The sequence below is a fragment of the Cryptomeria japonica genome, chromosome 2, assembly GCF_030272615.1.
Source record: "Cryptomeria japonica chromosome 2, Sugi_1.0, whole genome shotgun sequence".
Lineage (NCBI taxonomy): Eukaryota > Viridiplantae > Streptophyta > Pinopsida > Cupressales > Cupressaceae > Cryptomeria > Cryptomeria japonica.
The window spans coordinates 182,229,282-182,246,859 of record NC_081406.1 but is presented as its reverse complement, the minus strand read 5'-3'; the positions used below and the strand labels follow the sequence as shown (position 1 = coordinate 182,246,859).

General features: G+C 38.1%; 1 protein-coding gene across 1 annotated transcript; it reads left to right on the top strand.

Moving 5' to 3' along the window:
* Positions 1–690: 690 nt before the first annotated feature.
* On the top strand, positions 691–2,277 carry LOC131054107 (berberine bridge enzyme-like D-1). Its single transcript, XM_059213683.1, has 2 exons — positions 691–1,379; positions 1,488–2,277. The coding sequence occupies exons 1-2, from the start codon at positions 691–693 to the stop codon at positions 2,275–2,277; spliced, it is 1,479 nt and encodes a 492-aa protein (XP_059069666.1).
* The last annotated feature ends 15,301 nt before the right edge of the window (positions 2,278–17,578 follow it).

Here is a 17,578-nt window from a genome sequence, read left to right as displayed (position 1 = left end):
GTTCAAAGATACTTCTTAATTATTTCCATTCAATGTATTCACAGGTAATTCTGCCATCAGCCAGGAAAGAATAAAATTGAAGTCGTCAGATCTTACGCCATAATAAGGAAAAATTTTATTTATATTATGTAAAAATGATACCATTCAACACTTCGTTCAAAGATATTTTCTTCTTAAAATTGGTTGAAACATTAGAATTATTTGCATTGAACGTATTCACAAGTAATTCTGTTGGCAGCCAGGAGAGAATAGAAATGAGATAAATTTAAGTCGTCAAATCTTACGCCATGATAGATAAATGACCAGTAACTCTAAGCGGATGATGGTAAACAGTTCAGTTTCTCTTGCATAAGATGATAAAGACGTAGGGAGACTAAAATAAATATTGCTGGGCACGCGATCAAAAAATCAACCGTGCATACCGAAGGTCCAGTCGCCTCAAAGATTTTATGTCGCACAGGAAAATTTGAATATGAAAGCCGTTACCCTACGTGCTCTACAAAGTCACCCATTGATAGGCGTAAGCGAAAATGTCCGCAGCCTCTAGAAGGATTTTACTGTGGACTGGAATATTTGAATTTGAAAGATATTTTCATACGTACTTTCGGTTATAAATAAGGGCCAAAGTGCGCTTTGAGTATTAAGAACATTATAACTGACTTGATCAGTTTTGGATCAAGTTCATATATGATGGCTTTCTGGAGTTATATGAGAATGTTTAGCTTGTTTGCATTGTTGTGGGTTGTAAATTTGGGAGGCCGAGATGCGGTTGTGGCATACTCATCACAAAATGCAACTGCACTAGCGTTCACTTCATGTCTGAGTGGAAATGGTATCGAAAACGTGACGTTCAAAAGCTCTTCTTCATCAAGCAACTACTACTCGCTCCTCGAATTCTCTCTGCAGAATCTGCGCTATGCGGAAGAAAGCGTGCCGAAGCCATACGCTTTGATTGTCCCGGAGAGCAGAGACCAACTGCACAAGTCAGTGCAGTGCTCCATACAACACGGCTGGCAGATAGTGATGCTCAGTGGAGGGCACAGCTATGAGGGTCTTTCCTCCACTTCTCAGGCTCCCAATTTCGTCATCATCGATGTAATGAAATTGGAAAGAGTTGAGGTGAATATGAAATCCAAGACGGCTTGGGTGGAGTCCGGTGCAACTTTAGGCCAACTCTACTCCGCCATTGCAAACAAGACTTCGCTCTACGGTTTCCCTGCGGGAGTCTGCCCGACAGTAGGCGTGGGCGGGACTTTGAGTGGAGGTGGGCTTGGGTTACTCGCAAGGAAATATGGCGTCTCGGCAGACCACGTTATAGATGCCCTGCTTGTGGACGCCAATGGCATATTGGTGGACAGAAAGGGGATGGGAGAAGATGTGTTCTGGGCCCTCCGAGGCGGCGGTGGAGGGAGCTAGGGTGTGGTTGTGGCGAGGCAGATAAGGCTTGTCAAAGTGCCTCCCGTAATCACTGTGTTTAATGTCAACAGGACGGGAAACGATAACGTGACAGAGCTTGTAGAACGATGGCAATCTGTTGAACCGTTTGCCCCCGAGGATCTCTATATCCGTGTCTTTGTGTTCGGAGGCAGTCCTGTTAGCCTTACCTTCAATGGAATGTATTTGGGTTCTCTACCACAACTCCTCAAACTTGTGAATGAGATCTTTCCTGAGATGGGTCTGGTCGCCGCCGATTGTAACGAGACAGACTGGATCGGCTCGGTCATCTCGACTGCTGTGGCCAACGGATATTCTGCCGACCTCCTCAACAGATATCTTGCCACCAAAAGGTACTTCAAGAATAAGTCCGATTATGTGAAGAGCGCCATCTCTTCATCAGGCCTACAGGGAGCATGGAAGATTATGGAACAGAAGCCCGACAGCCAAATGATATTGGCTCCCTTTGGAGGCGTAATGAATAGGATACCATCTACTCGGATTCCCTTCCCCCATCGAGCAGGGTATTTATATGAAATTCAGTACGTACTCAACTGGGACGACGCTTCCGAAGATGCAGAGTCTGTGGCTTGGATGCGAAAGTTGTACGAATACATGACTCATTATGTTTCAAAATCTCCCAGAGGTGCTTACGTCAACTACATAGACCTTGACTTGGGCCATGCATCTGCTAATGGAACCTCCACCGTACAACAAGCAAAGTCGTGGGGCGAAAAGTATTTTGGTGTGAATTTCTTCAGGCTGGTGCATGTCAAGACTAAATTCGATCCCAACAATATTTTCAAGAATGCTCAGAGCATTCCCCCACTCAGTCACACTTGATTTATATCTCTTTCTTATATTTCCATATTCATTTCCAATAGAAGGTAGAAACTCTCGTGATTAGGAATTAAATTCATTAATAAACCGACACTACTATTCTCTAGCAGGAATAGTGAATGTGCCGTGCAATCATCATGTAACAATGTGATATTGGATATAAAAAAAAATTCATGCAGTTGGTAGAATCTTACGGTATGGTATTTAAATAAATTTGACTTGAAATATAAACACTCATTCATCGTTTATTGACATTGAATTTAATTGCAGTGAGTGATTCTGACCTAAGATAATGATTTAAGGCTGATATTAGAATAAAAAGAAAAAATTAAATATCAAAGGTATTCCATTGAAATTCAAGGTAGAAATATTGTAAAAAATTGATGTGTACATTTAATTAGAGCCTTTGTTAGATTATTTTAAGAATTGATAAATTGATTATATTGTTCTCTAGTTTATACATATAATCATAAACCTAATCTCCTAATTTAAGAAAATGATCTAGAATGCCAGAGTGAACTAATAAGAGATAGAAGAGTGACACATTTTTTTCTGGTCACTTTGCTTATATTTGAAAGCAAGTGATGTCTAAGAAATTGTTTGGGAATTGGTTAAGTGGTAACCATATTTTCTTATTTTAATTCTTAGATAAATTTATTTAAGTAGTTTATAAGGTTAATTAAAAAAATAAATGGACATAAGTAACTAAAATAATATATGTTCATATATCCTATAATATGCTAACAAAAAATATTTTATGACAAAACGAAAAATAAATAAAAAATTACAAGGATAAACATTCATTATCTACAATATTTAGGAAACTAATACAAACTAAGAAAGAATGGATGGCTGGTAAATATTTATCTCAACATGGTTTACTTACAATTAAAGAGAAGTGTTGTATATAAATATTGTTTGGAAATTGAATAAATTAAGGTCCTCTACCATTCATTCAAGCATATTATGGTATTTTAGTAAATTTGAATTAAAATATAAATATCCATTCATTGTTTTTTGATATTGGGTTTGATTATGAATACCATTTTCATAATTTTTAATAATATTATGAATATTTCATTTGATATATGTAGGTGTGTATAAAATAAAATACAATCTCTTAAAATATCAATAACTTTTTTTTTTGCACTAATGATATGTGTTTATACAATTAAGATATTATCATCCAAAAAGATAATCAAAAATAAATTGTGAACTCTTTATGTAAAGTATATGATAATAAATTCATATATCAAATAAACAAACAAACATTCTGTTCGCCATGTTTTCTAAATGTGTGCAAAACAAACAAGAAAATTTCACAATCAACACCACACTTGGACTTGAAACACTTTAAAAAAACCTTGTTCTAAAATTTCAAGTATCCATCCACGTTGTAAAAAAAAAACATTGAAAAACAACATTGTCATTGAAACATTGAACTCGTGTTCTCAAAACAATCATTTCAAATCTCTCGAGACATCACTTTTGGAGTTATGATCTTTTAGGTCCTCGCATAGTCATGCCATTCTAGCTTGCCATACCTTTTAGGTCCTTGCATAGTCTTCACCTAGTTGCACCTTTCATCCTTATATATCTCATTTAATTATACTTAGTCCTTTTCATACCACCCTTAGATCAATCCTTTGCATAGCACCCTTAGATCAAACCTTTGCATACCACCATTGGGTTATATCCTTCCATAATCCCCTTAGATGATACCCATAATCTTTGCATAGCCTTCCATCATACCTTTAGGACATAACCTTAAACCTTAAATAAGTACCTTAGGTCATTTCATTATTGGTCCTAGCATTTCATTTATTCATATCCCTAGTACTTGCATACCAAAAATTAAAAAAAAAAAATCCTAAATCCTAAAAAAACATTGCTTGCTCTTAGGATTTCTCATCATAGGTCCGACATCAACTTTTGATCATCAATCACCCTTATCACTTGAGGTGCATCTTCCTTGAGTTAAGGAACTTATCGGTGTCTTTGAGTTGGTATTCTGCTCGGAGTTCATCATCTCCTATCATAGCACATGCCTTCTTTTTGATCACTTATCCTTGTGTCTATCCATCATAGCACAAATCAAACCTCACATTGCAAATATTTTCAGCCTAGAGAATCCTTAGTCCTTGCATCAAACATCATTCATCCTTATATCACATTTAAGGTTAGCTGCACATCACTTTCCTATCATATAGATCGCATTTTTGCATCAATCCTTTAGTAGTCATATCACATAGATTGCAACTTTATATTGATCCTTAGTTGCATCCCAATCTCACTCATATCATATAGTTTTTCCTTTGCCCATTAGGGTTTGCATCATAACTTGACTCTTATTCATCATCATATACATAAACCTTAGGTCAAAGATCAAAAAATCACTTATGTCTCCTAACTCGAGAATTAATATTTTTCAAAATCATCTATTTCAAGATGGAGACAATCTTATTGATTTTGATGAAAAAGAACAAATTAGCATTGCAACCAGTGAAACTAGTGACACAAGTGAAACAAGTGATGAAGAAATAAATCAATCCACCATTGATGAAGCATTTCATGATCATAGATTTACTAAACTTCTTAAAGAGGTGGTTAAGAGTGATCCATGAGCATACTTCAAAGCCCTTGTTGATGCCCAAATTAAATTGCCACTTGATTTTGACATAACATTGCTCACAGTTAAGGACAAATCGAGAGTTAGTAAATCTAAACTTACAAGGAGAAACAATGAGGAGAGGATAAAATATCACATATCTTTCTACTTGCAGCCAAGATACAAGAGATCTATGAAAATATCGAAACCTATGCCTACCAGTGATCCCATTTTGAGTGAACTGAGAGCATTGAGACAAGAAATAGACACTCTCAAGAATAAGAAGGCATTGTTACAATAGTTTTATATTAAGGATAAATGTCCCTATCCTTTTGATCTAAGTATTCTAATGCCACCTTTTCCTAGTCACTGGGAAATACCAAACTTGGATAAGGATAGAGGAAAAGGGGACCCTAGAGATCACTTGAGAGAATTTTGTGCCGCTACCTTGGAATTCACAGTAGACGGAACATACCTTATGAGACTCTTTTCTCACAGTCTTGGAGGAAGTGCCATGGAGTAGTTCTCCAGATTACCTCCAACAATCAAATCTTTCCAAGAATTGGCTGATAAGTTCATTTCACATTGATGGTCACGCCCACAAAAGGATATGAAGATCACAGTAAAAACCTTTCCTGGGAATTGGGCATTCCAACAGGTGACCATTATCTCTTTCTGTAGACGTTCATTTACTTGTCAAACCATGGGACGTATACTTTAAATGGCGCAGCAAAATATATGCACTAGGAACTTATTTTGGTCAACTCTTAGCGGAAATACATACTGAAAAGAAATCCTACCTACGCTACAGGAAGGAAATGCAAAGCTTTTTAACTCAACTATGATTTGATTACGACAGAAACCATAATAAATACAACTGAAACACAAACTATGAACTGGCCTTATGCTACAGGAACAGACACAGTGATGGATTCCTTGTGCTGCAGGAGCAATGTAAAACTAAGTTTGTATAAAAACTTTAAAGATGAAAGAAAATTGAAGCTTAACGAGAAAGAACAACTAACTAACTAGCTACAGATACCTACTAAGTGGGCCCCCTTAGCAAGCATCTCCTAATTACGTAGATATGAAACTCAGAACTTCATTGAACTTTATTCATAAAAACAGAATGATATACATTGTTTTGTTGATATGGAAACTAACAACAAACTCTGCTTCTGGTTAAACAGATTCTGTATTTCATTATCATCTTGATTCTTACATGACATCTACTACTCTTATTCTATCCTTCTCTTCCTCTCTCTCGCGCAGGAGGAGAAGCTTTATTTAAAAATAGGGGAGCAACTAACTAACTAACTCCATTAAAGAAAGACGTGGAAGTAAAACATATCCTCGAATCAAGCAACAAACTTCATAAGTGAGTTTATGCGTTCAACCCGATCCAGAGAGAATCTAGCACTCCACTCTTTGTCATTAAAATTCTTTCCCTTGATTTCAGTCAAAGAGTCTTTGCCGGAGCTTCCTCAAAGTCGTGCAGGAAATGGACTTTATTGCAAGGCCGAGATTGGCTGCGCTTGACTCGATTATTCTTCAAAAACCTGCGAAACAAAAGGTAACAGGCAACAGAAAAGGCGTATGGCACATACACGATATCCATTCATTAATCACACATTTTAAATTTACTTCATCATTCAAAAACTGTATACGATATACCAGTCATTTTAGGGAGTCAACGGAGCAATAAATGCAATCAAGTCAATCACAAAGAGCTGCAGGAATATAAAAGTCTCTTGCTACAGGATATCCCAAAAAGGTTTCACAAAGTCTAAACATCCATGAAATAACAAAAGTAAAGGCATTTAAAAGTTTTATCAAAACATCCAAATTATGAGCATATTTTAAGCTCATCACTGCCCCCTACTTAGCTCAATGCTGGTCCTCTACCATTAACTTTTCTGGTTGTTTCTCTGAAGTCGGTGGCTGCTACATGACTCTGAAATAGATTTTTAAATTTGTAATAAAATCCTTTGAAATCCCGTCATTTTTCATACCTTTGGTCTTCTAATTCATTGTTGAGTTTTGTAGCCTAGTGAGGATAAAGTGGCCACATTAGCACAGGGGGTCTGAATGTCAACGGTAACCACAGTTCAAATCTTGTTTGAAGTCCCAATTGAATATATCTGTTGGTTCGTTTGAGAGCTGCTATAAAATTTAAGGGACTATGCGGTTCTGACTTTCTTAACCCAACAGTTAACCTTTCCCATCTCTTCTCACTTCTGGAGAATGCCAATTTCCAAAATGAATATTGTTGTGCCTGGAATTCATCATATACCTATTTTCTGATATCAAATATTTTCCCTCTTGCTGAAACATTATTAACACCATATGTCAGAGCAAACCAATCTTTCAACATTGCATAAAGATTTGAACTGTGAGATCGTAATGGAACAGGCTTTGTTTTCTCAACTTCCTCATATGTTTCCCATTGCCTGTCATAATTTGCCTCATTTGCTACCCATGACATAAATGCTCTTAAATGAATATCACCAATATATAGAAGAGGATTCCATTATGTTTCAAATGGTATTAAAAAGCCATGCAAATAGAATTCATAGAGAGAATTCCTTAACCAGTTAGGGGCTGCCTGGTATGCTTCATAGAAGTCTTTGGCATTATGAATTATAGGATCTTGGTTTTTGGAAATTCTCATTAATTGGAACCATAAAAACTATTCTTTAAGGCACAGAGCATGAACTCTGGGTGGGGGTCTACATTCCATAATCTGGCCAGTTACTTTCAACATTTCATCTGTTTTTGCTTTCAACTCAGTAATTTCTTGCTTCTGACTTTCAATTTTCTTATTTAATTTCTTCTTTTTTATTTCCCATAGACTTTCCTGCATGACAGTCTAGGCTATGTATCGGAAAGTCAGGGTTTGCAATGTAACTATTTCCCAATTAGCTTTAACATATTCTCGAAACTCTATTAAAAATGTTTTCTTATACACAACAATGGCTTTGCAAACTTCAGGATGAGATACAACTTCACTAGGCACATTTGATTGTTCAGTCTGTTCTTCCTCTTGCTGTAAGATAAATTCTTCTTGTTCCTGTGGTGGACAAGTCTGGGCTTTCTCCAAAAATTGCATAGCAGCAGTAGCCAAATCATCAAGATTTGGTAACCCTTGCTCATTATGCCCTGTTTCTTTTGTCTCAACTTGTTCCACTTCAGGAACGATCAAACTCTGGGCAGCATTTTCAGACATATTCTGAGAAACATTAAATTCAGACTCAATAGATTCTTCTAAAATTACAATCACCTCTGGTTGTGGTGAAGCAGGGGAGGTCTTAGATTGTTTCCTTGCGGACACCCTTCTTGACACTGATGCGGCAGCAGGAGGAGTTCCGGCAGTTTTCCTCTTCTTTGTTTGCTTAGAGGGCTTTGCCCTACCAGAGGATGATGGCGAACTAGAAATAGCAACAGGCGTTGCTGTAGGAGAAACAGCTGCAGGGGAAGGTGCTGCAGGAGAAGGGCATTGCCTTTTCCGAGAACGAAGGTCAGATTCTGGGGACCCTTCTACCTTTGCTTTTCCCTTCTCACTCCTAGTGGCAGACCTAGTTTGAATCCTAGCAGAGGATTCGGGTACGAAAGCTACAGGACTAGGTGCTACAGGAGTAGATGACCTTTGCCCTGTTTTACTAGTAGATGGACTTTCTTTCTTCTTTTTCTGAGGCCGTGGGGTAAGTACCCTAGGAGGTTGTGGAATTTGCAAACTCTTTTGGGCAACAAATTGTTGTCAGGAGAGAGATGAGACATCCCTTAAAGAGCGCTCAATCAGTAATTTAATGAGGCCATGATGAGTGACAGAATTATCTTTTCCTTGTTGAGTTCCGTGGGCATTGTGTTATAAAAATTTTAACAAGAAATTCGGAACATTTATAACTAACCCATGCCTCATATGGCTCAATAATTTGAAATGATGAGAATGCAGATAGGAAAAACGGCCTTCACAGGTCAAATACCTGATTATGTAAATAGCATACTCTGAATAAGGAGGAGGCAACGATACGCGCTTGCATCCCTGCTTGGAGACTTCCAGAGGTCCATCAGTAGGCATTGAAAACTCGGCCCTTGCTGCTGCAGCATCTGAAGAAAAATTTTCTCCAACGGCTGGAAGCCCAGTTACTTCTGCAATTCTGTTTTCGGTTGCAACAACCATTAGACCCCATACGGTGGCTTCCCCTTCAGAAAGGGTCCTCAGAAATTCTACAGCAGCCTCCTCATTGAAATCATTTAAGCTCAAAAAATAATTTAACCATCCACAGAGGCTGAATGCGTGGACTGTTTGCGGATTTTGCAATAATGTTTCATGAGCTGTAGGCTCGTGTCGCACCAACTGACCACCCATGTTTTCAGTTTTCCTTCAGCTGAACTCAATTCTTTGGTGAAGATTCAAATTCACTGCTTCCCTTCTGTTCTGGTTTCTTTTTTTTTTCGTGCCATCACATTACTTTCTTTCTTTTCCAAAAATGAACTTTTTTGAACAAGCTGTCTTAATCATGATTATGCAATAAAGAAAGACATGCGATCATAGTTGGAAAGTACCAGAAAAGTATTAAAGAAGATTATTTTGCAGTTATGGCAACAGCGAAAAGATAGGTTTTAAAAGATAGATTACCCCGCCCCCTACTTAAAATATGACGTGTCCTCACATGTCGCAACGAACAGGCAGAAGTTCAGGCAATAATGACCGGTACATGCATATCAGAAAATGAATAGAATGAAATAAATCAAATATGTGATAAGAAAAGATATGGCGTACTTTTGATAATTGCACGTACGTGTGAAGAAATATGATGACAGCTGCATAGATTGACAAGTGGAAAAGATATTTTAATTAAGCTTAATGCGGATGGATGATGTGGATGGGTGTAATGGGTGGATGAAATGAATAAATGAAATGAATGGATAGAAGTGAAAGAAGTGAAATGGGGGTGATAAATGAGAATGGAGAAAAGGGGTTTCCTTTTGCAAAAAAAAGAAAACCTTTGTTATGGGCATGCTTTTTAAAAATTACGGTGACGCTGCAGGAGAAAGGCAAAAGCCTTCGGCTGCAGGAAGAGTAGTGGGAGGAACCTGAACGAACTGCTGCATGAATTCTTCCTTGGAGACTGGTTTGTGGTATAACCGGAGTCGATGGCCATTCACCAGCAATTTGAAGCGGACTGGGTCTATTGTTACCAGCTGTACAGCTCCATTGTCGAACACATTTTCAACTTCATAGGGGCCTAACCAACGTGTTGTGAGCTTACCTTGGTTTTCTTGATATCTGGAATCATATAACAGAGCCCAATCTCCAGTAGAAAATTTTCTGGTTTTGATGTGCTGATCATGCCATTTTTTCCTTTGCGGTTGGATTGCTTCTGTATGCTGCAGGGTGGTTTTTCTCATTTCGTCCAAAGCATTTAGCTGCAGGAGATGGTCCTTCTGTGCTTCAAATATGTCTATATTGAGTTCAAGAGCTGTCCTCAAAGTTTTGTGTTCAAATTCTATGGGTAACATGGCTGTTTTCCCATAAAGCAGCTCAAAAGGTGTAAACCCAGTTGTTGTTTTCCATGTAGTTCTGTAAGCCCAAACTGCTTCAGGAAGTCTATTGTTCCAATCTTTTCTATGTATCTGTACTGTCTTTGTGAGGATCGCCTCAATTTCTCTGTTTGTTACTTCTGCCTGACCATTGGCTTGAGGGTGATAAGGGCTGGACTTCCTATGTTTGATTTTATATTCATTCATTAGTGCTGTGATGAGATTAGATGTAAACTAAGCTCCTTGATCGGTTACAAGCTCTCTGGGAACCCCAAACCTTGTGAAAATTTGTTCATATAGAAACTCAGCAACTTTGTTATCTCGAGCATGAGCCATAGCTGTTACCTCAACCCATTTTGTTACATAGTCCATGCAAACTAGAATGTATGACTTTCCATTTGATGGTGGATCAATTGGTCCTACAAAATCCATCCCCCATTTATCAAAAGGGGTGACTATTATCTATGGATGTAGTGGCATTTCATTGGACTTAGTTGGTCTTCCCATACGCTGGTATTTGTCACATTTTCTTGTATAGGCCACAGCATCCTTATGTAATGTTGGCCAGTAGTACCCTGTTGTAAGAACTTTCATTGATGTTCTTTTTGTTGCAAAATGTCCTCCACATGGTTCATCATGGCAAGCATGCAATATGTCATAAGTTTCGTCTTCTCTTACACATCTTCGCATTACCTGATCAGCTCCAGTATAAAACAAACTATTTGCAATCCAAGAAAAGTTAAAACTTTTCTCTATTAACAACTTCTTTTCTTTTGGAGAAAAGTAGTCTGGTATTCTGTTTGCTGCTAGATAGTTGGCAATGTCTGCATACTAGGGTATATGTGCAGTGATGGAAAATAAGTGTTCATCTGGGAACTTATCATCAATGATCTCATGTTCAACAGGTGTAGTTGATTGGAGTCTTGATAAAAAGTCAGCTACAACATTAGCTCTCCCTGGTTTGTCAATTATGGAAATATCAAATTCTTGTAACAACAGGAGCCAACGTGCCAACCTATCAGAAATGGCAGGTTTGTTCATCAGATATTTGATTGCTGCATGGTCAGTATGGACGAATATCTGATAACCTGTGACATAATGTCTAAATTTATTCAAAGCATATACTACTGCAAGCAACTCCTTTTCTGTGACAGTATAGTTGAGCTCAGGACCTTGAAGGTTCTTGCTGATAAAGTAAATAGCATGTTCAACTGAATTTTCTTTCTAATTCAGAACTGCTCCTATGCCAAAGTCAAAAGCATCAGCATGTATGTGAAAAGGCAAATTCCATTTTGGACCTTGAAGAACAGGGGCTTTAGTAAGCAAGTCCTTTAATTGCAGGAAGGATTTTTCACAGGCCTCTGTCCACTCAAATTGGGAATCCTTTGTTAACAGAGCATAAAGTGGACTGGCAATTTTACTGAAGTCTTTTATAACTTTCTATAATACCCTGCATGACCAAGAAAACTTCTGACATCTTTCTGTTTTGCAGGAGTTTGTAAATTCTGAATTACTTCAATTTTAGCAGGGTCAACCTGAATTCCATTTTTTGAAACATGACGACCTAGAGCAATACCTTCTTCCATCATTAGAAAACACTTCTCACTGTTTAGACTCACTATTTAGAGACAAATTTTGCTCTCTACATCTTTTCAATACTTTTTCTAAATTTAGCAGTGCTTCTTCAAATGTGACTCCATAGGCAGTGAAATCATCCATGTAAATCTCCATACATTCATGAGATATATCAGCAAAGATACTAATTACTGCTCTTTGAAATGTTGCTGGCGCATTGCATAAGCCAAAAGGCAAGACCGAATAAGCAAATGTTCCCCATGGACAGGTAAAAGTGGTCTTATCTTGATCTTCAAGGGCTATTTTTATCTGATTGTATCCACTATAACCATCCAAAAAGGAAAAATATCTTTTGCCAGACAGTGAGTCTAATACTTGATCTACAAAAGGTAGTGGAAAGTGATCTTTTTTAGTAGCATTGTTCAATTCTCTGTAATCAACACATACTCTCCATTTTCCACCTTTCTTAGGAACAATAACTAATGGAGAAACCCATTGACTGTCAGAGATTGGATAAATAAAACCAGCATCAAGCAATTTTTGAAGTTCACTTTTAACTATTTCCCTAAGTGCTGGATTTACTCTTCTTTGAGGTTGTCTAATTGGTGAACAATCTTCTTTGATATATATCCTATGAGTACAAACTCGAGGATCTATTCCTTGCATGTCCCCATATTCCCATGCAAAAGCTTTATGCTGTTCTTGTAGCATCTTTAATAGGTTAGCCTGTTGAGACTGTGACAGCTTATTATGGATATTCAAACAATGACCTTGAGACAATTCTATCTGTTCTGTGAGATCACTCATAGAGTCTACAGGTAATGTTTGTATCTCTTGTGGAAGCAAATAATGAAAAATCGCTGGAAGTTTAGGCAGTGAATTTTCAGAATCTGATTGCTGCAGGAAATATTGTAAATGAGTATCATTTGGTTCAGATGAACCACCTTTATCAAAGTTGTTTTGTAGAATTTGAAACAATAAGGCATCTTCACTCTGAAGTTGTGAGAATGGGTCATTTTGAATCATCATTAATTGAGCCAAGGAATTGGTTTCTTCAATTTCCTCCCCCACATCTGGCCAAACAGGTTGGGACAAATCTGGCTGAGGTCTAGCAGGAGGATACAGAGCCAATTTCTTTGTGGACTGCCCATCAGAAATGGTCATATCTCCAGAACAGCATCCTATAAAAGCATCGGCAGTTGCTAACCATGGTCTACCAAGAATAACTGGATACCCTCCTAAAGTTGCCTTAACTGATAATATTGTGAAATCAGCAGAGTACTCCCAAGATTCAAGAATGACAATTACATCTTCTACAATCCCATCAGGCTTAACTGTGGAACTGTTTGCAAGCTGCAATACTGTGGGTGTAGACCTAATGTTTGAAATGTTCAGGGAGTCCATAGTATGCTTTGTCATGACATTAATGGCAGCACCTAAATCAATTAAAACATTTTTTACAACTTGGCCATTTACATTTATCTGTACTACAGGACTTCCAGGGTCAATATATTTTGGAATAACTACATTTCCCAACATTAGATCAGCTAATTTTCCTAAGACATGAATCATTTGAGGGTCCTTTTTCTTTCGTCCAGGCTTCTTTAAACAGGCTTCTTTAATAGCTTTTCCAAAAATAGGAATATTTTTAATAGCCTGAAATAAAGGAATTTGAATCTGCACATTTTTGAGCTGATCCATAATGTCAAAAGTGGGTTGTTCCATGGGTTTATATGCAGTAATTTGCAACCTCTGAGGAAAAGGTGGGTTATCCTAATTTTGCAGAATAGGCTCCTTAGGAACGGTATCTGTTATTGGCATGTGCTCAGTAGGAACAACAGGTGTAGTAGGTTCTTCATGGGGAGGATATGATATTTCAGTAATCCGAAGCGGTTTTGGAGCAGGTAAAGTAGTTCCAGACCTCAAATGGATGTCATTAATGTTTAAGGCATAAGCTTGATATTGGTTGGCTTCGGCAAGATATGCAGGCTGCTGAGGTTTATTATTGGGATTGGGCATTGGCTGGGTAGGCATAGGCGTTTGTTTCGGAGGTCCAGGGTTTGTGGCAGTTACTGCAGGAGGCGGCATAAGGGCTTGTGGTTGCGGTTGTGGAAGCTGCAGGAATCCAGAGGATTGGTTTTGCCATTGTTGAGGGCCTCACCATTGAGAATTTTGCTGCCAATTTCCTGAAGGTGGGGTCCATTGCCCCTGTGGCTGCTGCCATCCTCCTTGAGGGGGTTGCCATTGCTGGTTCTGATAATTAGGCCAATTTGGTTGAGGTGGGTTCCAGGATGGTGGTGGTCCATATGCATGTTGCCATTGATTATTATATCCAGAATAAGAATTACCAAAAGTTAAAGGGTCTTGAGGAATACCTTGTCTCTGGGCCCATGGTCTCTTTTGTGCAACAAAGAACACGTGATCATCATCTCCTTCTACTGGCTTAAAGTCAGTAAGTAGTTGTTTAGCTTCCAAATTAGCCACCATCTTGCATCTGCAATCACGCTTCTTTTGTCTGCAGTATGGACAAAACTTGGCCAAAGCTGCGTCAGCCTCCTCATGTTTCTTTCGAGCTTGCATAGTATCCAGTTGCGTAGCCATATTATTAATGATGTCCTACTTGAAGTCAAATAGCAAATTTGTTATCTCTATTCGGGAAACTCCGCCAGAAGAAGACTTCCCTATTGTAGCATGATGACCTCTACCTTTCTTAACTATTGCTCGAGAGTAGTTAAGACATATTTTCTTTATATCATCCCAAGGCACCTGGGTTATATCACCTCCTCCTATCAAGTCCAGGGCATCTATACAAGCATCACTAATTCCCTTTAGAAATAGCAGTTTCTGAGAGTCCTCATTGAGAGTATGGTTTGAGTTCCTCTGTAGTGCAAACAAGAATCTAGAAATGTAATCTTCCAGACTTTCATCCTCCTTCTGCTGAATTCGAAATATATCATCACCCTTGCTGGCGCTCTTACAATATTCCTTATACTTTTCAAGGAATTTTGTCTGCATGACCTCCCAACTATCAACTACACTTCTTCCCAGACTCATGAACCATCTGAGAGCTCCTTCCTTCAAGGTGGAAGGGAATAACTTCAATTTATGAGCGTCTGTGTTGTAGTCATAACTGCGACAGAGGACATCAAATTCAAACAGAAAGGTTTCTGGGTCCTCTGTGACCAGGCCATAAAACTTTGGAAGCAAAGAAGAGGGAATGTTTTTAAGATTGTCAGTATCTCCCTGGAGAACAATAGGAAACTCAAATGCAGGAGGCGGATTATTGGGTTGATTATTTGCCATGGTTGGTTGCTGGAATAACAGAGCGAATGGATTTTCCTCAGGTTCGTTGTCAGCTGGATCAAATGGTAGTTCAATAAATAGATTTTCAGGGATGAACCTTCCCAGTGCGTCTCTTCTTCTTCTATGCATGCAATATAATGAATGGTGGCTTGAAAAATCTAGAAAATTTTACTAACAAGCTAAACTAATGCCAAAAATGACTTCTGATAAACTCCTAGCTAGACACCATCCCCGGCAGCGGCGCCAAAAATGATGGTCGCGCCCACAAAAGGATATGAAGATCACAGTAAAAACCTTTCCTGGAAATTGGGCATTCCAATAGGTGACCATTATCTCTTTCTGTAGACGTTCATTTACTTGTCAAACCAGGGGACGTATACTTTAAATGGCGCAGCAAAATATATGCACTAGGATCTTATTTTGGTCAACTCTTAGCGGAAATACATACTGAAAAGAAATCCTACCTACGCTACAAGAAGGAAATGCAAAGCTTTTTAACTCAACTATGATTTGATTACGACAGAAACCATAATAAATACAACTGAAACACAAACTATGAACTGGCCTTATGCTGCAGGAGCAATGTAAAGCTGAGTTTGTATAAAAACTTTAAAGATGAAAGCAAACTGAAGCTTAACAAGAAAGAACAACTAACTAACTAGCTACAGATACCTACTAAGTGGGCCCCCTTAGCAAGCATCTCTTGATTATGCAGATATGAAACTCAGAACTTCATTGAACTTTATTCATAAAAACAGAATGATATACATTGTTTTGTTGATATGGAAACTAACAACAAACTCTGCTTCTGGTTAAACAGATTCTGTATTTCATTATCATCTTGATTCTTACATGACATCTACTACTCTTATTCTATCCTTCTCTTCCTCTCTCTCGCGCAAGAGGAGAAGCTTTATTTAAAAACAGGGGAGCAATTAACTAACTAACTCCATTAAAGAAAGACGTGGAAGTAAAACATATCCTCGAATCAAGGAACAAACTTCATAAGTGAGTTTATGTGTTCAACCCGATCCAGAGAGAATCTAGCACTCCACTCTTTGTCATTAAAATTCTTTCCCATGATTTCAGTCAAAGAGTCTTTGCCGGAGCTTCCTCGAAGTCGTGCAGGAAATGGACTTTACTGCAAGGCCGAGATTGGCTGCGCTTGACTCGATTATTCTTCAACAACCTACAAAACAAAAGGTAATAGGCAACAGAAAAGGCGTATGACACATACACGATATCCATTCATTAATCACACATTTTAAATTTACTTCATCATTCAAAAACTATATACAATATACCAGTCATTTTAGGGAGTCAACGGAGCAATAAATGCAATCAAGTCAATCACAAAGAGCTGCAGGAATATAAAAGTCTCTTGCTACAGGATATCCCAAAAAGGTTTCACAAAGTCTGAACATCCATGAAATAACAAAAGTAAAGACATTTAAAAGTTTTATCAAAACATCCAAATTACGAGCATATTTTAAGCTCATCACACATTATGCTTAGAATTGTGAACATGAGGTATTTGTTAGGGTTTCAAGCAGATCCGAAGCAAATATGAACTAACAATTATATGCAGATTTAAATACAAAAGATAAAGAAAAAAAATAGGACACAGATAACACAAAGATTTAACGTGGTTCACCCACAATGGGTTACGTCCACCATATAGAGCCATCCAATCTTTCTTATTATCCAACAAAAATTGTACATCAACCTTACAATGCCTTAAGCATCCTAGCTGCTAATAACATGCGTTTTTAGGGCAACAAACAACGTCGGCCATTTTTAGGGTTTTATTACAATGTCAGTTTTCATCAACAAAAAAATGGCATACGAGCTGAGTGTACAGTACTTTGTTGATCAGTCGCCACATATCAATAATCTCCCACTTGGAGACTAATCAGGCTCCACACCAAACAATCTCCCACTTGGAGACTAAAACTAGACAACACCACTGTACATACAGCATCCGCTGGATAAAACACTTGGACTTGACTGGTATAAATTCCACAATTATCAATCAAGAAGACCAATAGAAACTGATGAAAAAATCAGCTTCTCATGTGGAACTGCCTTTGTGAACATATCGCTAGGATTCTCACTTGTGTGAATCTTCTCAAGCCATAACTGACCCTCCTCCAAAACAGTCCGGATGAAGTTGTACTTGACCTGAATGTGCTTTGTCCTTGAATGAAAAGTAGAGTTCTTCACAATATGAATGGCACTCTGGCTATCGGTATACAATGGGTGATCCTACTATGT